The 26,326-nt window shown below is 36.8% G+C and overlaps 4 protein-coding genes across 10 annotated transcripts in view; 2 read left to right on the top strand and 2 right to left on the bottom strand.

Moving 5' to 3' along the window:
- tmem131 (transmembrane protein 131) overlaps positions 1 to 10,680 on the top strand; it is a 43,652-nt gene extending 32,972 nt beyond the window's left edge. For 2 of the 4 annotated variants that reach the window (XM_067372593.1, XM_067372596.1), the window contains 14 exons: positions 88 to 271; positions 457 to 642; positions 1,416 to 1,571; positions 1,685 to 2,139; positions 2,274 to 2,458; positions 2,580 to 2,716; positions 7,313 to 7,434; positions 7,527 to 7,682; positions 7,783 to 7,939; positions 8,069 to 8,184; positions 8,353 to 8,440; positions 8,531 to 8,634; positions 8,743 to 8,885; positions 9,636 to 10,680. In XM_067372593.1, coding sequence (XP_067228694.1) covers positions 88 to 271; positions 457 to 642; positions 1,416 to 1,571; positions 1,685 to 2,139; positions 2,274 to 2,458; positions 2,580 to 2,716; positions 7,313 to 7,434; positions 7,527 to 7,682; positions 7,783 to 7,939; positions 8,069 to 8,184; positions 8,353 to 8,440; positions 8,531 to 8,634; positions 8,743 to 8,885; positions 9,636 to 9,893 — 2,447 coding nt within the window. In that variant the 3' untranslated portion in view covers positions 9,894 to 10,680. The remainder of the gene's footprint in view (positions 1 to 87; positions 272 to 456; positions 643 to 1,415; positions 1,572 to 1,684; positions 2,140 to 2,273; positions 2,459 to 2,579; positions 2,717 to 7,312; positions 7,435 to 7,526; positions 7,683 to 7,782; positions 7,940 to 8,068; positions 8,185 to 8,352; positions 8,441 to 8,530; positions 8,635 to 8,742; positions 8,886 to 9,635) is intronic. The other 2 variants (XM_067372594.1, XM_067372595.1) reach the window with 2 other exon arrangements.
- Positions 10,681 to 10,713: 33 nt separating this feature from the next.
- si:ch211-201h21.5 (uncharacterized protein LOC555526 homolog) lies at positions 10,714 to 16,163 on the bottom strand. Its single transcript, XM_067372602.1, has 6 exons — positions 16,053 to 16,163; positions 14,790 to 14,984; positions 14,530 to 14,709; positions 11,868 to 11,979; positions 11,533 to 11,669; positions 10,714 to 11,446 (listed from the first exon to the last, which is right to left on the bottom strand). Exons 2-6 carry the CDS (start codon positions 14,970 to 14,972, stop codon positions 11,093 to 11,095), a joined length of 966 nt encoding a protein of 321 aa, XP_067228703.1. The 5' UTR covers positions 14,973 to 14,984; positions 16,053 to 16,163; the 3' UTR covers positions 10,714 to 11,092.
- Positions 16,164 to 16,278: 115 nt separating this feature from the next.
- LOC137010529 (basic immunoglobulin-like variable motif-containing protein) lies at positions 16,279 to 24,088 on the top strand. Of its 2 annotated transcripts, none has more exons than XM_067372597.1 (10): positions 16,279 to 16,429; positions 17,175 to 17,755; positions 19,098 to 19,227; positions 19,318 to 19,413; positions 19,663 to 19,767; positions 21,340 to 21,434; positions 21,682 to 21,814; positions 23,325 to 23,408; positions 23,490 to 23,586; positions 23,795 to 24,088. In XM_067372597.1, the coding sequence occupies exons 2-10, from the start codon at positions 17,281 to 17,283 to the stop codon at positions 24,086 to 24,088; spliced, it is 1,509 nt and encodes a 502-aa protein (XP_067228698.1). In that variant the 5' UTR covers positions 16,279 to 16,429; positions 17,175 to 17,280. The 2 variants fall into 2 exon arrangements, with proteins under 2 accessions (XP_067228698.1, XP_067228700.1); XM_067372599.1 differs by having other exon boundaries at positions 16,307 to 16,429; positions 17,270 to 17,755.
- A 1,361-nt stretch (positions 24,089 to 25,449) lies between these two features.
- zgc:172121 (uncharacterized protein LOC337599 homolog) overlaps positions 25,450 to 26,326 on the bottom strand; it is a 5,214-nt gene continuing 4,337 nt past the window's right edge. For all 3 annotated transcript variants that reach the window (XM_067372604.1, XM_067372605.1, XM_067372603.1), the window contains 2 exons: positions 25,664 to 25,737; positions 25,450 to 25,584 (listed from right to left, as the gene is read on the bottom strand). In XM_067372604.1, coding sequence (XP_067228705.1) covers positions 25,523 to 25,584; positions 25,664 to 25,737 — 136 coding nt within the window. In that variant the 3' untranslated portion in view covers positions 25,450 to 25,522. The remainder of the gene's footprint in view (positions 25,585 to 25,663; positions 25,738 to 26,326) is intronic.

The following is a 26,326-nucleotide window of genomic DNA, read 5'->3' as shown; positions in this document are numbered from 1 at the left end:
GTTGTTAACAGCTAGTTTGAGATTCTGCACCTTTCTATTCACATACTTATTATACTGATTGAATGTGTGTTTTCCTAATTCTTTAAGTTAAAGCCAAGGAACCAAACTTCACTCTTCGAAGGACTTTCAGGCTGGAGAACACAGGGCTTCTCCCGATTCACATTCGATCTATGGAGATCAGTGGCAATGCATGTGAGGGTTATGGCTTCAAAGTTCTCAACTGTGAAGAATTTGCACTCAAACCAAACACTTCAAAAGACCTCGTCATACTGTGAGTGGTTTTTTATGGCTACCTTCTTTTAACAAAAAGTAAAAGTGGTGTTAATAATGTCTTTAAAACATAGGTACTTTCTAAAATGTGATTTTCATTCGCATTTATGCCTTATTTTAGAGAGTTTGATCATAAATATCAGTTGGACAAAGATGATTAACTCTTGTCTATATTGTGATGTGCAGGTTTACACCAGATTTCACATCATCCAGAGTGATCCGGGAGCTGAAGTTGGTGACTGCGGGGGGCTCAGTGTTTGCGTTTGTACTGAATGCATCATTGCCATATCACATGTTGGCAGTGTGTGCCGAAACCCTTCCCCGACCCAACTGGGAGCTGGAGCTCTACATCATCGTCTCCCTCATTATGAGGTCTGATTTCTCATATTTGGTCACCTGATTGCTAAGTCTAAACTCATACTCATAAAGTCCTATAAACATTACACAACACAAACTCAGCCTTTGTTTACACTGGACAAAATTTTTTACAATTCTGAGTTTTAGAAATAATTGTCCACTGCTTTTTTGCAGTTTTATAGGGTTTCTTTCTGTGGAATAAAAAAAAAAAACAAATAAAAAAATCCTACTCTACCATTCAAAAGTTTGGGCTCTGTAAAAATTTTTTTTTTAATGCTCACCAAGACAGCAGTTATTTTATTTTCAGCATCATTACTCCAGTCTTCAGTGGCACATCATCTTTTAGAAATCATTCTAATATACTGATTTGATGCTCAAGAAACATTTCTTATTATCAATGTTGAAAACAGTTGTTCTGCTAAATTTTTTTACATTAACATAAAACCATGATACTTTTTTTGTTTGAAATGAAAAAACTAATTTAAACTTAATACTTAACTATTAATTTCCCAAACTTTTTAAAAGTAGAGTATTGGAGTAGGTTAGGCCTAAAATTCAAGTATGAATAAAGTATGAAACGCTGGCGTTCATTTTTGGCATGTTAAAGTAATTTTTGCTATAGGTAAGCCTATGTATATTATGTAAATTGAGCGTTGTGTTTGTAGTGTATTAGTATGATCTTTCTAATTCTGTTTAATGTATAATATTTTTATATATTTTAACACGTGGGATTAATAAACTACTTGTCTCTTTATCTGTAAATGAATAACAGTGTGATATTTCTCTAGCTCTATGTTCCTGCTGGTCATCGCTACTGCCTATCTGGAGGCCCAGGGAATATGGGAGCCTTTCAAACGACGGCTGTCTGTGGAATCCAACTCTCCCATGGAGACTGGAAAACCTTTTGATCTCAGGGAAATTGTACGAATTCAAAGTGATACTAAGTGAGTGAGGAATTTTTTTTAGTTTATATAAAAGCGATGTCATTTTTGTTTCTCTCTGATTTACTCTGCATTATTTTATCTGAGTTTTACGAAATACAATTAATCTGTTGCAGCTTGAATGATTTTGCCGACTCAAACCAGAACTCGACAAGAGGAATGTACGGGTCAACCGTTGGTGGGCGGGCTGGGGGTCGGCAGGGTGGTCCACACTCCACTTCCAACAGCAATGGTGTTCTGCCAGACAGCAAGCCCAGATCTGGTTCAGGCCGCTCTGGATCTATGCAATCTTCTTCCACCTTTCCGCTCAATAAAGATAGTGGCCAAGGACTCAATCAGTTGACTAACCGAAAGGCCCGGAGTTCCAAACAACAGCAGCAGGGCTCGGGCCTCCTGGAGGACCTCCCAAGCTCAACACCCTCACAGTCCAACAGCACAAGGACCAACAGTACAGAAGATCAGGATTACAGCCGACTCCTGGTAGCCATGGATAAAGATCTTGACAGGCCTGAGTCTTCTGCCAATAGTGTGTCTTTAGAACACAATTCACAACAGTTCTCACAAAACAAAGGTAATATATAACAATATAGAACTATAACAGAATAGATTTACATTCAGCTTACTGTGCCCAGGTGTTTGACCCAGAAGTCAGTGTAATTTGCAAAATGCACAATATAACTTCTGCCCAATTTACTTGTTTTTCAGTGCTTGAATCAAAAGGGAAAGTGAAGAATAAAACAAAAGCTCTTAAGAAGAAAGAGGAGAAAGAGAGGAAAACAAAGGGAAAGGCTCAAGGAGAAGAATTAAAAGAACCACTGGCAGACAATGATGACAGCTCTTCTACTACCACAGAGACCTCTAACCCAGACATGGAGGCCAATATTAAAGAGGTACATACACATGAGACATACTAGACCAACCAGAGCACTTCCAAAAAAAACAAAAAAAAAACCCTTGCTTTTAGTTGCTTTTTAGATGCACTCTTTGACTACGATTTGTCTTATTAACCAGGAGCCAGTGAAGGTGAAAGGAAAAACACTGTCATTGGACAATGGAAAAGAAAGAGAAGAAATTACTCCCTTCCCTACTAAACCAAAAACTAAGAAACAACCAACCACAAAGAAGGAGAACCAAGTTGAAAAATCCAGGTTTGTTGAAATTGTGTTCAAGATAGGTGTATAGGGATTTGGAGGGAACAATTTCTGGGATATTTTATATAATTTGCAGGCGTCCAGGAGACACTATCAATTTGCCAGACTCACTGAACTTCTGGGAGAGGTGGGATGTCTGCAGAAGCTGCTGGGTGCGATGTTAGATGAATATGTGCTGCACGCAATCCTCTAAATAACACAACAATGACAGCAGTGAGAAAAGAGTGGTTACCACCTCTGCAGCTTGCACCAGCTCTGCAATTTGGCACTCCAGTCAAGTCAAGTCTTGTTAATTTATATTAGGGGTGTAAGAAAATATCGATACACGTCAATATCGCGATGTTTGGTGATACTGTATCAATTCTCAAAAACACTGTATCGATATTTATTTATTTATTTATTTATTTATTTATTTATTTATCTATTTACATCCAAGATTCATGGCTTTGTGTTCGGTTTAACTCCAACCGCTATTCACTAGATGGCAGTGTTCTCTCAGAACGTAAAACTGACGCGGAGAAGAGCAAGGCGCGTGCGTCACTGGCGTTAGCATTAGCAAACCCAACTCACAAGATGATAGAATTATTCCGGCTTCCGCCGCGAACTCATGTGGACTCATTTTGGCTTCAACTAAAGAAACCACATGGAGATCGACAAGAGTCATGTTATTTGCAAAATGGGCCATGTTAATATCCAATACTCGGGAAACGCATTGAATCTGAGAGCTCACTTAACATCCTGACGCCATCCACGCTGCTGAGAGAGGCGTTTCAATAGAATAAGTAATATGTACTGCACGCTTTCCTCTCAATAACAAAATAATCACACAATAAAAATGACAGCTGAAAGAAAGCATCTGATCATAGCGAATGTGGATATGTTTGCGCCAGCTGTGTTCAGCACTTCAGTGAAGGCATGTTTATTTAAATAGCACTTTAAGCAAAAAAGACTGCTTTAAAGCAAGCAGCTTTACAGTATCAAATATGGAAAAGTCGTGCGGTAATGGAACGGACTATGATGAGTTTCTGTTGTTAAATAATTTAGAAATTAAAAACTGCTATTCTATGAACCTTTAAAACATACACCTAAATAATCCTGCAGTCACTTTATTTTCCCTTAACTTAGATTGCACAAAATAGTGATTTGTGATATAAATGCAAATAATACTGTCTTGATTAAATAAAACAAAAAGGGTAACACTTTACTTGAAGGGGTGTGCATAAGACTGACATGACAGCTTTATAATTATGACATGACACATGTCATGAATGAAGGATGTTTTATGCATGTTTATGACAACTGTCATTACGTGTCATTTGCTCAATTATGTCATTTTTAATGCAAAGATGACATTGTTTGAGATGTCCGAGTTATGACAACTTGACATAAACCAATACATCATAACCTGTCAGTGTCTTTGTCATGACAACTTGACATTATTTAGCTTTATGGGTTAACATTACATTAAACTGTCATGTGGTTAGTTTTGACATTGGCTGTCATCAGTGGTGTAGTCGGGGCGATACGCACGCATACGCCGTATGCTTACTTTTTGCTCAGGGCTGTTTGCGTATTACGACTTCTAAGGATCAGTATTTGCGTATACCCACTTGTTTTTGCTTCGAAAGTCCATAAAATAATGTCCTGTTATCTTCTCCTTTAACTGTGTGTCCAATGCTTTTGTGTAAACTCGCGATTCTTTGTTGTAATTGGTGCATGAGCACTTCTGTCATTCTACCTTTTTCCGCTCATCATCGGCTAAAAACCAGGCTGTGCGTGTTCGCGCTGCAGTGAGAGACTCCGATCAAAGCCGCTCGGTGTTTTGAGCGGCGCATTGAGCGCAGTTCTCTCACTGCAGCGGTCTCGGCGTGAGAAATATGGTGGTGAGGAAATAAGACTATTCATTAATTATATAGCCTACATCATGCGTTCAGAGCTTTTATAAGCGCCAAGTTCCCGTACAAACTGAAAAGACCATAAACGCAAATGAAGCCTTGCTTATTTAATGCATTAGTGCGCGAATCAAAAGCGAAACATACTAGGCTGCTACTATGAATCTTATTAAGCTCCAAAAGTGTGAAAAGATTTCCACGAGCCATCCCGACACTGATGATAAAATGTGCGATCCATTTGAATTCTATTGAGAGTTAAACACTTTATAACGCTATAGAGAAAGTCAAACGTGATCTAGACTGATGGACAAAATGAACAAAAGACTGAAAAGAGGACGACAAATCTTGCCCCAACAATTATTAGGGAGCTTTTTAAACTATTCATGACCCTCCCTTATTAGAATTTATATAGTTTTATAGTAATTATGGTAAATTTGGCTAACTTGTAGAATTTATAACCTATTAAGGGAATTCACTAGATTTATATTACATCTGTGACATCTTGTTTCTATAGGCTATGTGTATAGGCTATTTTTTCATAACAAATGCTTTTATAATGGAAAATGATAGTTTGACTTCTTATAACACAATGAAGTAGACAATTCTGTCAAACTGATACGCTTATATAGTAATAAATAATATAAAACTGAGTTTACAGAGGTTACCGGGGAAACAGCTCTATTTCTGCTGCTCCATAAGCGCCACCTACTGACAGAGAGTGGTTTAAATTTTCATTCAGCCTGATTACTGTTTTTGTTTGTTTGTGACCACATTTTTATAATGTTAATAAATTAGATTTCGAATAATTGGCTTTTTTAACACCCTTTTGAATAAAATTAAACTTTAATTTCAGATATCACTTTTCACAGTGAATATAATTCCAAAGCAACATGTTTAAATAATAGTCAAACTGTAAAGCATTAAAAATGTCAACCAATTTTAGAATGCACTGTATTTATTTGTTTTTAATGAAGCATGTTACTAGTGAACAACAACATAAAATACAATTACTTGTGTTTTTGTATTTTTTTTGTATTTGGGGGGGGGGGGGGGGTTGTAATAGTACACCACTTATTTTTTTAGGACTACACCACTGGCTGTCATGATATGTATCTTGACCTCAAGTACAGTGGTACAAATTGAACTTGTCATTAAAATGTCATTAAGTGACAATACAATATAAAAAATAATTTTATAACAGCGTCATGAATATTTTTCATTTAATTTTTTCAAGTTTCCTCCAACAGAAGGTCAAATAATAGACCATTTCAAACTTAAAAAAATGACAGTCATAAAATAATGATAACACTTTATTTTAGGGTCTTTTAACTAGTTGCTTATTACTATTAGCATGCATATTACTAGAATATTGACTATTTATTAATAATTATTAAGCACATATTAATGCCTTATTATGCATGACCTTATTCTAGATTCTTAATCCTACCCAATACCTAAACTTAACAATTAACTATATTTAGAAGCAGTAAATTAGGAGTTTATTGACAGAAAAGTCATAGTTAATAGTTTATATATGTGTTTCCTATACTGAAGTGCTACCAAAATAATGTAATGTAATGTTAATGTTAAAAACCAAAGTAGTTTAAGTTTGATAATTACTCTGCTATGTCATGTTTATGACAGGTTATGTTGTCTTGGTAATGTCAAGCTGTCATGACAAAGACACTGACAGGTTATGATGTATTGGTTTATGTCAAGTTGTCATAACACAGACATCACAAACAATGCCATCTTTGCATTAAAAATTACATAATTGAGTGAATGACACTTAAGGACATGCATAAAACCACCTCCATATTCATGACACGTGTCATGTCATGATTATGAAGGTGTCATGCCAGTCTTATGCACAACCCTTCAAGTAAAGTGTTGCCAAATAAAGTTTATTTGTCAGGTTTTATGCATATGGTGGTGTGTTCTTTATGACAGTTTTTTTCTAAAATTAGATCCTCTTTCTTATAAAACATGAAATAAAACAATATATTGCCTTTCTTACAGTAACCCCTGTATCGTGATACGTGTCGTATCTCCAGATTCTTGGCAATACACAGCCCTAATTTATATAGCGCTTTAATACAAATTCCTTCAAAACAGTATTAAACTGAGAGAAAAAAAAAAAACAGTTTCACTATGTCAGTGTCAGTGTTGTAAAGTTGTACTTAAATTTCAGGAATCAGAATTTCAATTACAATTAAAGCTTAAAATTCAACTATAAAGCATCTTTCCAGTGTATTCACAGTGCAAAGCTATCCATGTCAAATAAGGTGGAGCCTATTTACCCACCATCATGACCAATGGCGGTTCATAGGTGTTTAACAGCAAGATTTTCCTTGATGTTCGCACAATGGTTGAGCCGAAACAGACTCCAAACAAACTAAATGTTGTCCTGATTTTGTTCAAAATGGCAGCACACCCCTTTGTTTGTTCTTTGATTTCCCTTGAAGTATATCAGGGTCTTTAGAGGAAGGGGCCAAAGGTTTTATTTGAGGAACCCGAGGTTCCGTTAGTGGGGCAGAAATGAAACACTTCATCATTTAGGCCTTGAAGTTTCCAGTGAGCCTTTTACCTGTAACTTAGAATACTGATTATAAATATAATGTATAATTTGCATCAAACTTGCACAATCTCTGTTATTACTCAAATCAGTATAATATCATTGTCTTAATTTTTTTCTACACAGCTCTCTAGAACTCCCTTACGTTACACCCCTGGAAAAACAGGATAAGCAGCGCAAGACCTTCACCAAAACCCTTGCCAATACAGGAATTCACAGCTTCTCCAAACCACGAGCTCTGGGCAAACGTACGTGTCAAATTTCAGCTTTTCCACAAAACTTTTGAATCACTGTTAACTGTAGAAACCATTTGGAAATAATTTTACTTTGTCTGTCCTAGTAGTCAGTGGGAAGATGGGTGATGACCGGCTATCTCCACTTGGAAAGTTTGTATCCAATGGCTCCATGTCGGAGCTGGGTCATAGCAGTGGATCAGAAGGAGAGAAGGAGTCCCCCCCACCAGAATGGGATGTTCCTCTCAACAAAACTGGCAATCGTAAGTGATGAGTAGTATAACCTGGGCTTGTTTATGAGTCAGCTTGCTATTTTGTGTTCTTGTATTCCAAAATTTAAATATTTGTCTCATGTCTTATCAGCAGCAGACAGTCTTCAGCAGATATCTATGCAGACCATGCATGCAGACCCCTTCCTGAAAGGACCCAGTTCTCTCATCTCCAGAACCTGTTCCCCACCCCCAACCTCCCCCAGCCTGGTGCCTCGTGGAAGCTACAGCAGCGTGCTCCACACCACCAGGTAACTTCAACTGGCGTGTGCTTTAAAGTGCACATCCTACTAGAACTCATTTGGGTAACTGCCTTCAAGGCATTTCCTGGTTTCATCTGGAAATCCCTGAGTGATGTATTCTTCTTGTATATTTTATAGCGAGGCTACTTTAAAGAAGGCTCCAGGGAATAAGCTCACCAAGTCGGCCTCTTTGCCTGGTCAAAATGGAAATCCAACTTTTGCAGCTGTGGCTGCTGGCTATGACAAAAGCCCTGGTGAGTGTGTCTAATAAATATGATGATGATTATGGTTCAACTGTAATGTAGTTGTGCACCAATCAGGAAATTTGAGGCCGATACCATTAACAGATTTATTTTTAAAGTACCCCTTGCAACACATTTATACATAAATGTTATACAAGTGGTGTGCTCCTGTTTTCACAGGTGGCAGTGGCTCAGCTAGTAAAGCTGACAGTCTGGGGAAGGTGACACTGTCTCACATGACATCAGTGGAGAGTGATGGATCTGACAGGTGCAGTCCCTTCATAATGAAACATTGCTTAATCATCTTCCCCATCTGATTTTACAAGTGTATTTATAATGTTATTGTGCATTTTTTTAGCTCTGGACTGTGGAGCCCAATAGACACCACCAGCAGCCCCAGTTTTGGTCCAGTTAATGCTTTCTCTGCTTTTGGACCCAACAACCCACTCAACCTCTCTGGAGGTATGCAAAAACCAATTTACATTTAAAATTCTAATTTTAAAATAAAATGCTTAAATCAAGTTTGCAATGCCACTGCATCCAATATTATGTTTATACTCTCTCTATTAGTTTTCAGAGGCATGACCGTTCCCAAGAGTTCAGAGCCCCAGCAGAGTTGGCCTGATTACACTCCAGTGTCCCCATCCATCTGGGAGACTGAGCCTAGTAATTCCTGGGCTACCAGCACTGGATCCCCAGCAACTCCAACAACTGTAAGATATCTCTTTGTTGTCAGCTTGTCTCATTCAGATGGACACCTTTGAATCCCTTAAGGGCTTTTCACACTGTGCTTAACCCCGGGTTATCGTCCTTCCAAACGCAGCTTTTAACCACGGGTAAAAGAACGTTAGTATCAGGGATCAGGGTTAGCACTGTGTTTTTGCGGTGTTAACCCCGCATTGCCGTGCCAACATTGTACAGTGTAAACCCAGTGAAAACCCAAGATTCCGTTTACCTGGGGTTTACAATGACCCAGGGTTAACTATTTCAAGTGTGAAAAGCCCTTTAGAGAACATTTAAAACTACAATCATGTATATTGAAATCTCAGTGACGCTGCATTTTTTGCTATCAGGGTTATTTTCAGATGAATATTGAGCCATTACACACTACTCTATTGTAAAAGTTTGGGGTCATAAATTTTATTTTTAAGTAAATGCTGTAATCAGTTTCCACAAGAATATAAAGCAGCACAACCATTTTTAACATGAATAAGAAATGTTTCTTGAGCAGCAAATCGTACATCCCCAAACTTTTGAACGGTAGTGTGTGTATATATAGCTATAAGCCAGATGCTTAACATGTTTCAGATTTCCCGTGGCTGTATATACAGCTCTGGAAAAAATTAAGAGACCACTTAACATTGATTTCTGAACTTGGAGTGGGCTCTTAATTTTTTCCAGAGCTGTAAATGTAGCTTTGCAGGTTATGACATGATAGTCTTTCTCTTTCTGCCTGTCTTTAGTCCATTTTGGGCAGTGCACGCAGTCCCTGGTCCTTCAGCAGGTCCATCTGGTCCACTGGAAACGACTCCACCCTGCACTCCTTCAACCCTCCTACATCCTCCACTCTCCCTGATTTGGTCAGCCACACTGCACCGCCCACACCTGCCCCCAACGACATGGGTCGCACCTACAACCCCTGGAACATGGGGTGGTCTCCCTCACTCAATCGCTGGAACTCAGAGCCCTGGCCTAACAGCCCCGACAACAGTGGCATCTGAGGCAGAACAGCCTCGTTGAGCAACAGAAAATGCAGTGGTTTCTAATCTTGTTTTATTTTTCCTGGTTGAATAGAATGATGTACACCAAGATCATTTTAATGATTGGAAAAAACCTTGAATTGTAATGGTACAAATGTTCACTGGAAATCCAGTGTTGCATTTCCAAGTCCCCCTCAAAATTTAGAACTATTTATTTTAGTGGGGTATCATAAAAATGCCTTAAGTTCAATTTTAACTGACACATTGAACGAAAGTTTGACGACATTGGTTTAATGCCAATGCCATTGCCCTAGTAGGGGTATTTTTCTTTACCATTTTAGAGATTCCCTGTTTTGAGTAATACTGCATTGTTTGGAATTCAAATATATGGTCCAGTATTATTGTATTAAAATGCAAGATGCAGTGTTACTCAACCTTAAATAAGCACTTTGCGTAAAACCCCACTCCTACAATGCTGTTATATTGGTTTGATGATTTAATTCTAGAGCATTTTCTGACCACACTTCTTGGTTGATTTAACATTTGGGAAGATAAAAGTGGTTGCTAAGACTACAATTACCACATTGATTTGAACCCCTCCAAGTCCAAGCCAAACCGTAAAAGCATTCAGAAGTTGAGATTTTATTTTATTTTAATTGGCCTCTGCTTAATGCAAAACAATTCATTTGCTGAAATTGGCTTTTAATTTGAGGGAGCTTAAAAAACTTGAATTGTGTTGTTCATTCATTTGTCACTTCAAGAGTGAGCATTTGGTCACTTTGGTTGAAATAAACATATCAGGCTGGAATATTGATTTCTCATTTTATTTCTACCCAAGTTGGAATTTACTTAAAGGAAAAGTAATTGCCATAATTTCAAACCCAGGCAATCTTTCATCTTCAAAACATAAATTAAGATGTTTTAATGAAACCTGAGAGATTTCTGTCCCTCCATTGAAAGTCCATACAACCAAAAATTTGATGTCTCAAAAAGTTCATAGATATAATCCATAGTAACAATTTATCATTTAATTAAACATCATTTATGTTTTAAAAAGTAAGTCTTATATGGGTTTGGAATGACGTGAGGGTGAGTGAATGATGACAGAACAGATTTTTTTGGGCGAACAGGAACACTAGCATTAAAAGTGCAAAAGATTCTACATTTTAAAATTGAAATCATGTAGTACAAATGCAGTGAAATGAAGCTTATTTCTATGCTTACTGTAAAGAAGCTTTGAGCATCAAGCTGAACTTTTTAAGGTCACATGTCCTCATCACAAATGCAAGATGGCCTTTTTCCAGTGTGTTGGTTGGGTCCACAACCATCATGCCTCGTCCCAATACACCTTGTACCTCCACACGTACGGCACACTGTAAACTCTCTGTAATCACGCTGCTGTCCACACAAGCTGCCACAGCAAAGGCATCGTAGGGTACAAACCCTTGCCCAAAAAGCACATCTTTTCTGTTTTTGATGGTGAAATCTCTTGAGTAGGCCCAGCACTTGGAGGTTATCTTCTTCATGAATCGAGCAGCTGATGTATCCTGATTGACCAGCTCATCAAAACACTCCTGGAAAAATATGAAGCGTACAAGTTTGTCAGGCCTACAATATGTTCAAGCAAGACTCGATTTTGCTCATGTTGGGATGCTCTTACCCAAGACAGTTTGTTTCTGCAAGTGAACTCCCAGGTTGCGATGTGTGTCGGGCAGGTATATTCTTCCAAAACTATGTAAGCTGACTCAGCGTCCATACTAAAATTAAACTCTGCAGTTGGTGTCAGGTTTCCCTTCCCTGGAAGATTAACAGTGGACAGTGTGGGGAGATAAAGCTTTATAGAAAGAGTCCTGATTGGGGTACGTGTCCTGAGCTGTGCTGTTCTCAGCTCTGCCTTGGTTTTTTTATATAATACATAATCACTGATAGAAAAAGTACAATTTGGAGGTACACATTTAAGGTGCCAAGTTTCTGTACAGCAGCTTATTTTCTTACCTTCCATATTGCCGCCCATAATATACAGATCTTTGAGTTTCTGAGGGAGGGTGGGGTCTAAACGAACAGCCAAAGCCAAGTTAGTGAGTGGACCAAGAGCTATGAAAGATACCTAAGAATGTAAACAAACAGGGCATTCCATTGTCAACCACAAGATGGCATCACAACATTCAGTAGAGGTCACTTTAACTGTTTTTTAAACATTCTTACCCAGGGTTTCTTAACCTTTTTGACTCCATTTTAAAAACAATATATGATAGCTCCCCAAGATATTTATTGATACTTCTGTTGTAATGACAAATTTGCCCTGCCCTTTTCAAACTTTATTTAAAGAAACTAGGAGTGGTAATGTACTAAAATTCCATTTTTCCAGACGTGTCAACACTTCAGGGTTTACAGTTTTTATTACCAATGTATTCACATGACTTGTCTAGTTCATTAGTTCCTTATTTTTAAATAAAAACAGCAGTTAAGGGAACAAATGAAGAGTTCATTTGCAAAAACCGATAAACGCCATTTTTAAAAAAAATGAACTAAGTGCTGTGCATTATTCTCCATATATAGCACGTTCTGTACCCTAAATCCATTTTGTCAGAAGAGCCGGTTTTGCCCACTTTCAGGCATCGCAAGTTCACGTATTACAGCAGAAGCCGACAAGCGCCCTTGTTTGTGTACAGACAGAAACCGATAAGTCCGTTTTAGCGAATCAGCGCGCAGTATTCAGGTCAGGTGACAAGGCTTCTAGTCACTTCAAAAAGACGCGCTAGCTGAGGGAAGTTTTATCAAAGCTCACTAAAAGTGATCGAGGATTTATGATTTCGACTCCTGCAAGTCCTTGTACACCATACACGACTTACATGCTGAAAAATTGGTTGTCCTTTTGCTTGTGTGTGTGTGTGTGTGTGGATGAGTGCGTGTGTGTGTACTTGTGTGCCGATCTGTGTGTTGTGTGTGTGTGTGTGTGTGTTTGAGAGAGAGAGAGAGCGTGTGTGTGTGTGTGTGTGTGCCGATCTGTTTGTTTGTGTGTGTGTGTGTGTGTGTGTGTGTGTGTGTGTGTGTGTGTGTGTGTGTGTGTGTGCGCGCGTGGGTGGGGGTGTGTGTGTGTGCGTTTGTGTGCACATGTGTGTTTGAGAGTGTTTTAAATGCAATTACTTGGGTTTTGTTTAACTATGAAACATGAAATGTGGAGTTATCTGCTTTTGCCAAAAAACGACTGTTGGAGTTATCTGCTTTTGCTAAAAAACAAACTTTTAATATATATATAAAACATACTTTCAATGAATTTTAATTTTTTAATTTACATGTATTTTTTAGAGTTATCATTACTTAATCAAAACAGCCCAACTGCAGTTTGATTGTTATTACTTGGAATGCACAATAAAAAAAACATGATTTGTGAGAATTCATAAAAATGGAGTTATCTGTTTTTGCAAATAAACTCTTCAAATAATACAAAAAAAAAAAAAAACTACTAGCCTACATTTTAGCTGTTTTAGCTTATTTTAAATCTTTTGTTTTATTTTAAACCATTTTAAGCCATTTTGTCCTCTTGAAAATATGCTGTAACCCTTCTATAGTATTTGGGTAATTTTTTGCCCATCTTCAGTAAAGAATACTCTATTAATACCATTGTTTTTTTGTTTTTTTTCGTTTTTAAACCAGGCTATGCGACAGTCAAGAATAAAAATGAAACAATATATTGTGGATAGTGACAATATGTGTTGTATATAGTTCACCCAAAATGAATAGAACCACATATGTCTTGGAGTATCGCAATAATATCGTATCGCGAGTTCAGTATTGTAATATGTATAGAGTTGTGACATGGGTATCGTAGACGTAAATCTATGAATAAAATTTGCAGACATCCCAAGTCTCCCGGAAGTTCCGGGAGTCTCCCGCATATTGATAGCGGCTCCCTGATGCCCGCAAATTAGTTAAAATCTCCCGGAATCTAGAGCGAGCGAGCAAGAGCGCGCATAGAGACTGTGTTTCAAACCAGCGCGCGCACGGCAGAGAGGGAGAGGGAGCGAAAGAGTTCACAGCAAATCAGCATATTAGAATGAATTCTGAAGGATCATGTGACACTGAAGACTGGAGTAACGATGCTGAAAATTCAGCTTTGCATCACAGGAATAAATTACTTTGTCAAATATATTTAAATAGTACACAGTTATTTTAAATTGTAATAATATTTCACAATATTACGATTTTTTTTTTTTTACTGTATTTTTAATTAAATAAATGTAGCCTTGGTGAGCAGACGAAACTTCTTTTAAAAACATTAAAAATCTTAGTGGTTCCAAACTTTTGGACTGTACTGTAATTAGTAATTAATACATTTTTTGAAGTAACCCAACACTGACATTATGGCCCGATTTCACGGACAGGGCTTAGACTAAGCCAGAATTAGGCCTTAGTTAAACATACCCTAGAAAAAAACATTACTGGTGTGCATCTTGAGACAAAACAATGGCACTGACATATTTTAAGATTCGTCAGTCAAGTTGCTTTCGGTTAAAACAGCTCAAACATGCATTTTAGTCTAGGACTAGCTCAAGCCTTGTCTGTGAAACCAGGGGATTGTGCTTGAAAGGTACTTTAATATTTCTTTTTATTCTAATATTCTGTAACTAAAAGTGGTTATTAGTTTATTTCTTACCTCTCCCTGGTTTTCATTCACCAGTCGTATCATGGCATGAATGGCATGCTCTTTCTGTATCTGCCTCTTCCAAATCTCAGAGTTCTGCAGAACATCTCCAAGTCCATCCGTGCCAAAGTGATCTTTAAACGGTGTCACAGGTCCGACTAGAGGACCAGCAGACCCTTTGAAGACTGGAATCTGAGGGATAACAATATAATAGAATACAATCTCATCTTAGTTCTTGATAGTTGTATTGATACTCTTTTAATTGTACTGACCTGGGTTTGTTGACAGACTGTCAGTACTCGCATCACATTCTGACATACATTATCCACATCAGTGTTCCCAAAGCAGCAGGTGATGCCCAACACCTTCACACCAGGAGCTGCGAGAGCAACTATGATAGCCAGAGCATCATCTATGCCGCAGTCTGTGTCGATTATTAGCAGCTTGCAAGCCATGTTGGTTAGATTCTAGAAACATCAGTCTAGTTTATCAGTCTACAAATTATAGTCAATTACTAATTCCAAATTACATGACAAAAATTGTAGTTTGTAATGTAATCTAGATTACTCATTTCAGGTAATGTATTCTGACTACTCTATGATTACTTTTTAGATTACTTTTATCCTAAATCGTTTCTCACATTGATTTGAATAGGATAATCTTGTACCATATTGATGTACAATATACAAAGAGAAAGACAATATATTCTATTCTTTGTTATTAACATGAAATTCATTAAATATTACATTACGTCAATGGTTCCCCTGAAACCAAGAAGTAGAATCAATGATTTCTGAATAATTTACTGCCATTGTCAGAATAACATGCAATTATGTAATCAATAAGTAACTGTAGTCTGATTACGAGTAACCTGCTTTAAAATGTAATGTAATCTAATTACAAGTACTTAATTTTTGGAATCTGATTATGTAATCCAGATTACATGTAATCAGTTACTACCCAGCACTGGTGATTAGTAACTACTAGATAATGTGTAACAAACTCAGTACTTGATACTTGCACCATTTGTTCTTAAGGTGAGACACTGTCATAAACTTTTTGTAAATCATTTTGTAGTGATAACATTATATTTGACATGATAAAAGATTAACACACACACACACACACACACATATATATATATATATATATATATAGACAAATATATATTATTATATACATTATTTTGTTAAAAAAATGGTCAAGATACAGTACATTTTATTAACAATAATAATAATAATAATAATAATAGTAGTAAAATTGTACAATATATATATATATATATATATATATATATAATATATATATATATATATATATATAGCCTATATAAGTTTTAAGGGTGTCATGCATCAACAAACAAAATTTTGATCAGGTAACTTTCTGCAGGTTAAACCCAAAACTACAAAATAAGTATTCTAAAAGTATATGCGTTTAACAGGGAAAATATTTTCAATTAATAGTTTCACATGGAACCACGCTTCGGATTTTAGCCATATTTCATAAAATCGCTTTATTTGACTCTTATTGCTCACCTGCCCCGGTCTTGCACCTGCTTTTGTTTAGTTCATTGACAGGCAGTTCAGTCCACTTTCAAGACATCCACGCTCTACTTCCCATGAACGATTTCAACAACGGAGGTGGGACTATCTTTAAGACTATCTTCATTTACAAAACTATGTGCCTTAACGTTACATGTTTTATACAAACATTCTTAGAGATTACGCAGTAATACGGTACAGTGTTATATAGACCGTTTAAATCCGATAAAGGAAATATTTAAACATTTTATGTCGTACAACACCCCTGTCTTTGAGATTGGTAGAGCCCGTTAAAACACAGCTAGGCAGTCAAACACTGAGCCAGGTCGCGCAGCGCAGTATATATAAATTATTCCTGCAGAATTAGCAAGGTAGGTGTACAGTGATTGTTTATTATTAATTTTAATATTATTTTAATAATGGTTAATTAAATAAGGATAAATATATGAGCTATGAACGCACATTCATGTAAGGGGTACATTTTTCGAAGAGCCCATTGATGCTACATTGATGCTGCTTAGCTGTTATTCATATCTGTATTATTTATATGGTGTTCTCAGTGGATTAAACTTACAGCGATTTATCTTACAATCTAGTCCTGAAATGATGCCTAACGACCATCATCGATTACAAATGACCTAGACGATGGTATTGTTGTTGACGGTGATTATAAAGGTGGAATTCAACCATGTGGTACCATTTAGCTTTAGTCTATATAATAGATTAAACATTATTAAAAGCTATTGTCAGTTTAATCATTTCAGTTAATAGCATTCTCTGGCCTAGAGTGGGACTATATAATCATAAATAATCATGGTGATGGAGACAACAGTGTCACACCACCACACCTTAGTTAGCAAAACAATCCACCATACTTTTATTATTCCAAGTGTTTTGCTTTTGTTTACATGAATGGCTGTAATTTTGTTCAATTCAAAGCTATTTTAAAATATTATTTAGATTCAGCCATCAGTGTAGCATAACCTGGTATCAATTTTGTAATCTTATGACAAGAAAAGGATGTAACAGAGACCCATTTCCACAAAAATATTAAGCAATATTAACAGTTGTCATATCTTATTATTATTACACTTTCTGTCTTATTCTTAATTGTAGTCTGTGGATGAGATTCTTTCTTTGATCTCTCTTCTGGGACCAAGCCGTCACAGCGGAAGTACACCTGTAACTTATTCTCTTAACCTTCGTCCCAGTTCTCCGTTCAATGCCTAACACTGTGGAAAGTGAAGGCGCCAAGGTATCTGCTAGAACTGATCAGGAGGCCCCATCACGGGCCCCGGGCAGAGAGGATGAGCGTGAGCGCAGCTTCCTGAGCCCGTTGACGCGTGATGCGCTGAGGGTGCGACGGGCCTCCAGCGCAGAGCTCCAGCTTCCTTGGACCTGCCCTGTTACACACTCCCGAGAGAAGTTCTACACCGTCTGCTCAGACTATGCTCTGCTTAACCGAGCCCGACCCATCATCACATCCGAAGATGTGCCACCAACCAATCCAGACAGTGGGATATCATTAGTCAAGACCAACACTGCAACCCCCTCCCAGAGCCACTCAGGGGGAATAAGTGTGTCTTTAGATGGGAACTGTGATATGGAGGTTGTGTCATCCAGCAACAAGCCTGTGCTGGCCTGGGAGATTGACACCTCTGATTTTGATGCGGTTTTAACCCGGAAAACCAGAACAAGTATGGGTCACTTTAAAATGATCTCAGTCATCTACATACTGTTTCAGGGACAAAAAAATTTGAAAAACTTGAAATTCCTTTTTTTTTTTTTTTTCTTAATTTACATTCATCAAATTTGATAATATTATATATTTCATCATGCTTTCTAAGGTCTGGTCAGATTAAAGGCTGTTAAAGGTTATTAAAGGTTAGTAGTTCACCCCAAAATGAAAATTCTGTCATTAATTAATCAACCTTACGTCGTTCCATTACGGAACACAAATGAAGATCTTTTTGATGAAATCTGAGAGCTTTCTGTCCCTCCATACTGCCTTTGAAAAGATCATAAAAAGATCGTAAAACTAATCCATATGAGCAGTTTAGTCCAAATTTTCTTAAGAGCATAAACAGATTTTCAACCGAACTTGAATGCCACACGAGAACAAACCTTTTCTGGAAGCTCAAACGTGCTGCATAACACACTAAAATGAACCTCAATGGTTACACGGCACATTTGAGCATCCAGAAGAGGTTTGTTCTTGTGTGTCATTCTGGTTCGGTTGAGCATCTTTTTATGTTTGCTGATCAATGTTTATATGTGAGCGAAATCCTAAATCAAAGATCAAGTTGCAAAGGCAGTCTATGGATGGACAGACATCTCTCAGATTTAATCAAAAACATGTTCATTTGTGTTCTGAAAATGAACAAAAGTCTTACCGGTTTGGAACAACATGAGGGTGAGTAATTAATGACAGAATTTTCATTTTTGGGGTGAACTAACCCTTCAAGCTATGACAATAATTTTATTATGAGTAAACTTAATGGTAAAATTTAAAATAACGGGGTCATTTTTAATCTACAAGCTGTTGAGCAAAAATTTGCCAGGAAAATGAGCTCATACTGACCATCTGCTGTGGTTTATGTAACTGCAGTGATGACCTCACTGACACAGGTGTCACATGGTTTTCACCTAGTTAATTTGTAATTAATTCCAGATTCAGAGTTTATAGAGAGAAGAAGAGAATGCATTGGATGTGTGCCATCACTCATTGTGTGATCAAACAGAGCCTAGAAATGGTTAGACTTTGTGATTACTGATCTAAGGAATCTTTGCCGAGACGAAGAACACAGGACAGATTCAGAATGATAATCATGCTCTCTACATATGCTTAATGAAGCTTAACATTGAGCTTAGCTTTATCCAAACTCCAGCTAAGCCATTATTCACTGCATTTTAAGGGTCTTTTATATATTCCAGTGAAACAAGTATATCCTACTTGATAAGTGAATGCAAATTTGAACCAGCATGAGTCTAATGTATTACCTAGAATGTTGTTAAAGGATTTAGTGTGTTTTTCCTCAGGTAATTTAAAGAAATTCAACTCTAAGAAAATGAAATCGTCTGACAGGCTCAGCAGAAACCTGCAAGATCTCCCACCACAAGCTTCTCTGGAGGAGATCAAACAGAGAAAAGTCTTGGACCTCCGTAGATGGTAATACACTCACTGGAATGAGAAATGAGACTCGAAAAGTACAAGTTTAACCACTTTTTGGATTAACAACTGTCCATTCTGATGTTCAAGGTACTGCATTAGCCGACCCCAGTATAAAACATCATGTGGCATCTCTTCACTTGTCTCTTGTTGGAACTTTCTCTACAGTACTCTAGGAGCAGGCAGGTATGTTCCTTGCTGAAACTTATAAACACCTTTTGCATTTGATGGCTAATTTCAGATTGTAAATTATGGGATTTTTGGATAGGCCTCTGCTGATTTAATGCTTGAGACTTGACACAAACCGTTCAAAAATATACCAAGGAATGTGTATTTTTAGGAGCAAAAACAGCACTTTAATTTGATCTATTTTAAGATTTATAATCTTGTCTGGTAGAAATTGCAAAGAGTAACCTTTAGGATTGATTTGTTCAGTCTCCCACCTATTTCTCAAGAAGAAGCCCTGAATATACTTGGTTTCCAGCCTCCATTTGAAGATATCAAGTTTGGACCATTCACCGGCAATGCCACTCTGATGCGGTGAGTTTACTGTGTTTTTTTTTTTTTTTTTTTTTCATTTTAACAGTTTCTTAAATGCGTTAACATACATTAATATATACACTACCGTTAAAAAGTTTGGGGTCTGGAAAGAAGTTTCTTGTGCTCACCAAAGTTGCATTTATTTCAGTAAAATACACTTTTAAGACCAATATTGTGAAATATTAATACAGTTTAAAATGGCTGTTTTAATATATTTTAAAATGCAGTTTATTCTTGTGATGGCAAAGCTTAATTTTCAGCCGCAATTACTTCAGTCTTTAGTGTCACATGATCCTTAAGAAACCATTCTAATATGCTGATTTGGTGCTTAAGCATTTTTTCTTATTTGTTCCATTATTATCACCATCAGTGTTGAAAGCATTTGTGCTGCTTTTTGTGAAAATGGTAATACATTTTTTTCAGGATTCTCTGAAGTGAACATTCAGAAGAAAATTTTTTTAAAGGTGCCCTAGATTCAAAAATTGAATTTACCGTGGCATAGTTGAATAACAAGAGTTCAGTACATGGAAATTACATACAGTGAGTCTCAAACTCCATTGTTTCCTACTACTTATATAAATCTCTTTTGTTTAAAAGACCTCCAAAGAACAGGTGAATCTCAACATAACACCGACTGTTAGGTAACAGTCGGGGTGTACGCCCCCAACATTTGCATATGCCAGCCCATGTTACCAACATTATGAAAGGCTTTAGACAAGGGCAGCCAGTATAAACGTCTGGATCTGTGCACAGGTGAATCAACAGACTAGGTAAGCAAGCAAGGACAATAGCGAAAAATGGCAGATGGAGCAATAATAACTGACATGATCCATGATATCATGATATTTTTAGTGATATTTGTAAATTGTCTTTCTAAATGTTTCGTTAGCATGTTGCTAATGTATTGTTAAATGTGGTTAAAGTTACCGTTGTTTCTTACTGTATTCACAGAGACAAGACTTTCGTTATTTTCATTTTTTAAACACTTGCAGTTTGTGTAATTCATAAACACAACTTCATTCTTTATAAATTTCTCCAACAGTGTAGCATTAGCTGTTAGCCACGGAGCACAGCCTCAAACTCATGCAGAATCAAAAGTAAACATCCAAATAAATACTCTACTTACGCGATTAGACATGTTGCATGACAAACACTTTGTAAAGATCCATTTTGAGGGTTATATTAGCAGTGTGAACTTTGTTTATGGTGTTTAAGGCAAGCACGAGCTCCGTGGGCAGAGAGCACGAGATTTAAAGGGGCCATGCTGCATAAATCGGCGCGTTTATAATGATGCCCCAAAATAGGCAGTTAAAAAAAAAAAAAAAAAAACTATGGGGTATTTTGAGCTGAAACTTCACAGACACATTCAGGGGACACCTAAGACTTATATTACATCTTTTGAAAACATGTTCTTGGGCACCTTTTAAAACGATTTTTTTAACAGTGTAAAAGTCTGTCAAGTTTGATCAATTTAATAGCATCCTTGCTAAATAAAAGTATTTCTTAAAAAAAATCTTACTGACCCCAAACTTTGATTTGTTTTGTACATTATGTATTTTTATATTGGTGCAGATGGTTTAGACAAATCAACGAAAATTTCCGTGTCCGGGGATGCTCTTATATTCTGTACAAACCTCATGGGAAGCACAAGACAGCAGGAGAGACAGGTGTGTGAATTCTGAATCATTTTTCATAAGAACATAGGCTGCAAGAGCATATTGTTCTACAAATGCACTTTTGATGTAGTTTGTTGAGCAGAGTCAGCAGACAGTCGTTCAAATGTAATATCCAGTCTGATATTTACCTAATCTTCTGTTTAGGTTTAGATATAGTTTATGTATTATAAAAGAATATTATTCTGTCATGAAAATACTTGAGCAGCATATTGTAGCAGCACATGTTTGTTCTTTCTAGCTGAGGGGGCGCTGCTGAAGCTGACGCAGGGACTCCGAGATGAATCCATGGCCTACATTTACCACTGTCAGAATCATTACTTCTGTCCTGTGGGCTATGAAGCTACACCACTAAAAGCAGCCAAAGCATACAGGTACATCATACAGCAACTTTGGTTTTCATTTTCTGCTCAAATGTATCAAATTCAGGTTATGGTTGTAAGAAAAAAATATTTCTAAAAATATTAATAAAGGTGCAATGTGTAAAATTTATGAGGATCTATTGACAGAAATGCAATATAAAATACATAACTACACCGCGGGACCCCCCTCCATGTCAAGTCTCATTTTGCGCCGGTATGTATCTACAGCAGCCCTAAACGGACAAACACTCTAAGAGCGTGTTTCATCACTATGTTGTTCTTCTAAATCGTTTGTGTTTTTAGAGGCAGCTTGCATTGTAACTACGTTGAATACGCACAAAGTAGTAATAGTAGTAGTTGTCTGGTTTATTAGAAGAAGAGACCGTTCTTTGTTAGAAGTAAGAAGAAACCCCATTGCTTGACTGGCTAACGTACTCTTTGACAACATCTTTGACTTGTGTTGGCCAGACGGCCACCGTAGCTTCTCTATTTGGCTCAAAAAGGAGGGGTGTGCTGCCGTTGGTTGCAGTTCGCAACCTCACCGCTAGATGCCACTAAAATTTACACACTGCACCTTTAAGGTGTCTTTGTTACAGTGTAATTATACATTTAAGTACTGAGTAATATTAATTATCTATATGTGCTTACTATATGGTTAGGATTAAGTTTGGTTTGTTGCATGTAATAATTTTTTGTTATTACTATAGTAACTACATGTAACATGTAGGACACTGTAAAATAAAGTGTTACCAATTATTTTTTCCCCTTTTTTAGTTCTGGTTTTTACTTGGCCCTTCAAATAATACAGATTTCATTTTTTGTATTTAACTGTGCCAGAAAATATGTAATGTTTTCATTTTTTGAATGTCAAATGTTTAGGTTTTCAGTGCAAACAAACATGTACAATATCGCTCAAAAGTTTGGGTTCGTTCATTTTTGGTTTAAGAAATTGTTCAAATATTTCTTTTTCAAGTAAATGCTGTTGTATTAAACTTTCTATTCATCAGAGTATCTCAAAAATATATCACAGTTAGCACAAAAATATTAAGTAGCACAACTGTTTTCAACATTGATAATTATAATAAATGTTTCTTGAGCACCAAATCAGAATTTTAGAATGATCTCAGAATGATCATGTGACACTGAAGACTGCTGAAAATTCAGCTTTACCATCACAGGAATAAAAAGATGTTTTACATTTTCTAATAATACAGTTTTGTAATATTTCATAATATTACTTTTTTAACTGTATTTTGATCATATAAATGCAGCCTTGATCTTACCGACCCTAAACTTTTGAACGGCAACGGGTACAAGGTCAACAAATGTAAGATTTAGTGACGATCCACCAAAAGTAAAAAAAAAAATCTCTCACACTGACCCTGGACTTTTCATATTGTAACCATAAGAATGAGCACTGGTATTATTGTAAGAAAAGTCATGAAATTGTACAGTACATTTATTAACCTTTTACAAGACCCTTTTCTTCAAATTAAGAATGAAGTTTATTTATTTTTAACAGGGGGGCACTTCCGCTTAATGAGATGGAACACTGGATTCTCATTGGCGAACCAAGCAGGAAACACCCTGCAATCCACTGTAAAAAGTATGGTTCATTTTATTGAATTGTAGTATTTGGTAAAATTATAAATATGATGCACATATTCTAACCTTTATTTTTAATCAGATGGGCAGATATTGTGACTGATCTGAATACTCAGAACCCAGAATACTTAGACATTCGCCATACAGAGAGAGGCATTCAGTATCGCAAAACCAAGAAGGTAAGTAGCTTAAGTACTATGGTGATGGTACTTAGGGATGAAAAGGGGTGGAACATTTCCAAAATTTCCTGTAAGTTTCCAAAAATCCTGGAGAGGTTTTGGAAATTCAGGAAATTTTCCACCCCTTTGCATCACCAATGGTACTTCTACAGTAATTTGAATATTAGAATTATGTTTCACATATGTTATTTCAATGATATTTTTATAGGTTGGAGGCAATCTGCATTGCATCATGGCCTTCCAGAGAGTGAACTGGCAAAAGCTGGGACCATGGGCACTGAATCTGGAAAATCTGAGGCATGATCTCCATCATCAGGCTTCAGAACACAGAGGTCAAGCTGCGACAGAGGACGGTTCTGAGGAGCGAGCGGTGAAACGCCTGGGTAGGTCCCTCAGTACGGGGAACAAGTCCGACAATGCCTGGAAACGTTTGTCCAACACAGCAGAGTACAGGCACCGAGGCTCTCCAGACAGTGACCTGGATGAAGACATAACTGACTAAATCTGAAGTGTCCAACCCTCCTCTTGAAGAGCCAATTGGGTTTCGACAATTTAAAACAAGAAAAAAGATGAAGAAAATGTATCTCTCCAGGTTGTTAGCAACAGTGAAAGGTTAGAATTAGAAATGACGATGCGGTTGTAAGCCAAATGGTGTGGTGTAGTAGTTAACATTCAGGGCTGGTAACCATAAGAATGCTGGTTTGATGCCCATGAGGAATGAACCACGAGCTCTCGTTGGAGACTTCTTGTAATGCCGCCATTCTACAGCAATGCGAAACAAATTCCACAGGCCTTGGTTATGTGGCAATAAGTTAAAAAATATTACTTAATGGCTCTCCAAGAAGAGGTCAAGTCACTTCCTGTAGGTCAAAATGCTGCTTTGTTAAACACATTGTGGATAAAGGAATCATTAAATAAATTGTCCTAAAGGTGAGGTTTCATTTACCATTGTGTTGCGAATTTTTGCGGGCAAAATACATGCAATCAGGAATTTTGCGTGATGGCGAAAGATTCCCCCATGCAGTTTTCGCAATGGGTTCAAGTTGATCACATAGAATGACTTTTGTGTGAACTGTAGACAATGGGCCTTTTTGCCTGCGAAATTTCGCCAAAATGTTGGTTCCAGAACAGAGGTCAAGATGCGACGGGGCGATTCTGAGCGAACGATAAAACTGGTTCAACTTGGTCATGCGGATTCAATGACCAACAGAAAGCTGCTTGGTTTCAAAGCGACATAAGAGTGAGCTTTGCTTCATACATCGCTAAACTTTTTTTGCTTGCTGAAATTTGTGACTGCACCTTAAGTGTACCAAGAGCATTTAGTGAATATTTGATTTTCTGATCAATAGCATCATTCCATTTCAGTTATATGCTATTTGGTGGATATATATGCTACTGATGGTAGATAATTGGAAGACGGTATGGTATGAATAATCTGCATAAAGTGCACGCATAATGCTCTGAACACTACATAGAAGACTGTTCTTTATGAAGTCTGCTTCTATACACAAAATGGCTTTATTAGTGTAAGTCAAAAAAATACAATCTAGGTTATCATAAAGATAACAGACTGTTTAATAATGTGTCAGTGGATCAGATTCGGGCTATAGAGAAGTGACATAGTCCAATAAGATGGCGCTATCTTATTGTAAATACTAATTTGAAGGATTACAATAACGTTCTTTGTGAAACGCTGTGAGCTAAGATTGCATGATTGCTTCCATGTTATGTGCATTGTGATTGTGTTCTTCCTTTTAAACGGCAACATCTAATGTATTATGTTCAATGTTTAGTCATCACAAATCTCATACTCATGTGAATCTAGTGTTGGCATTATTTTTATTTATAAATAAAATATTTATACACCTTCTTAAACATCAGTGCATTATTTCATAGGCAACTAGATGTGAACGGTGTCATGCTTCATGAGTCATATCTATACATGTAGTTGTTGCTTCAGTGCAGTTATATCAGCAGGACCAACACGGCAGCAGCCACCTGTTGACAGAAATCTTGGTGAGTCAGTGCAAAAGGAAAGAACAAGTCATAGTATTTACTGGTGCAATGCGATACCAACCAATCCACAAAGCCCCTTGTTCTTTCCAGCTGAGACTTAATTTGGCAAATGACTTCTGTTTTTCCATTATCCATCTGAAAATGTTTCAGAACAGCCACTTAAACAATGAAACTGAGACAAATTGCGTCCTTTACGACCTACGTAAATAAATTTAGTGTTCCCACACCTTTTGACCAATCAATTTCCATGACTTTTGCAGTCATTTGTGATTATTTGAGACTTTTTATTTAATTACACTACAGTATCAACAGTATCTTATGCTTACAAGGCAGCATTTATTTGATCAACATATAGTACAAACGGTAATAATGTGAAATTCAATTAATTAAAATGAATTTTCTGTTTTAATATTTTAAAATCTGATCTCAAAACTAAATTTTCAGCATCTATTACCCCAATCTCAATCACATGATCCTTCAGAAATCCTTCAGAAAATAACAGAATTTATTTTAAATAGACTTTACCGTCACATTTGATCAATTTCATACATCATTAAAAGTATTAATTTTTAAAAAAAAACAAAAAAAAAAACATAAAAATTACATTCACAAAGACCGATTTTTAAGATATGAAATATATGGGATGAAATGGAATCATAATTAGGATGAAACTGAACCAAATTATTAATGTATTAATTTATTCATTAATTTAATTAATTATGTC

This window comes from Chanodichthys erythropterus, chromosome 21 (genome assembly GCF_024489055.1).
Source record: "Chanodichthys erythropterus isolate Z2021 chromosome 21, ASM2448905v1, whole genome shotgun sequence".
NCBI lineage: Eukaryota > Metazoa > Chordata > Actinopteri > Cypriniformes > Xenocyprididae > Chanodichthys > Chanodichthys erythropterus.
Note: the sequence above shows the minus strand (reverse complement) of the source record. Positions and strands in the feature narration are given on the sequence as shown.

What these genes read in the sequence shown, in the direction of transcription:
- si:ch211-201h21.5 (XM_067372602.1), bottom strand. Translation starts at nt 14,972, where the DNA reads ATGGCTTGCAAGCTGCTAATAATCGACACAGACTGCGGCATAGATGAT. An exon ending in CAGTCTGTCAACAAACCCAG is followed by an intron (nt 14,710 to 14,789) that starts GTCAGTACAATT and finishes GTTATCCCTCAG; the next exon opens with ATTCCAGTCTTCAAAGGGTC. An exon ending in GCAGAAACAAACTGTCTTGG is followed by an intron (nt 11,447 to 11,532) that starts GTAAGAGCATCC and finishes ATATTTTTCCAG; the next exon opens with GAGTGTTTTGATGAGCTGGT.
- LOC137010529 (XM_067372597.1), top strand. Translation starts at nt 17,281, where the DNA reads ATGCCTAACACTGTGGAAAGTGAAGGCGCCAAGGTATCTGCTAGAACT. An exon ending in AAAGCAGCCAAAGCATACAG is followed by an intron (nt 21,815 to 23,324) that starts GTACATCATACA and finishes TATTTTTAACAG; the next exon opens with GGGGGCACTTCCGCTTAATG. An exon ending in CCTGCAATCCACTGTAAAAA is followed by an intron (nt 23,409 to 23,489) that starts GTATGGTTCATT and finishes ATTTTTAATCAG; the next exon opens with ATGGGCAGATATTGTGACTG.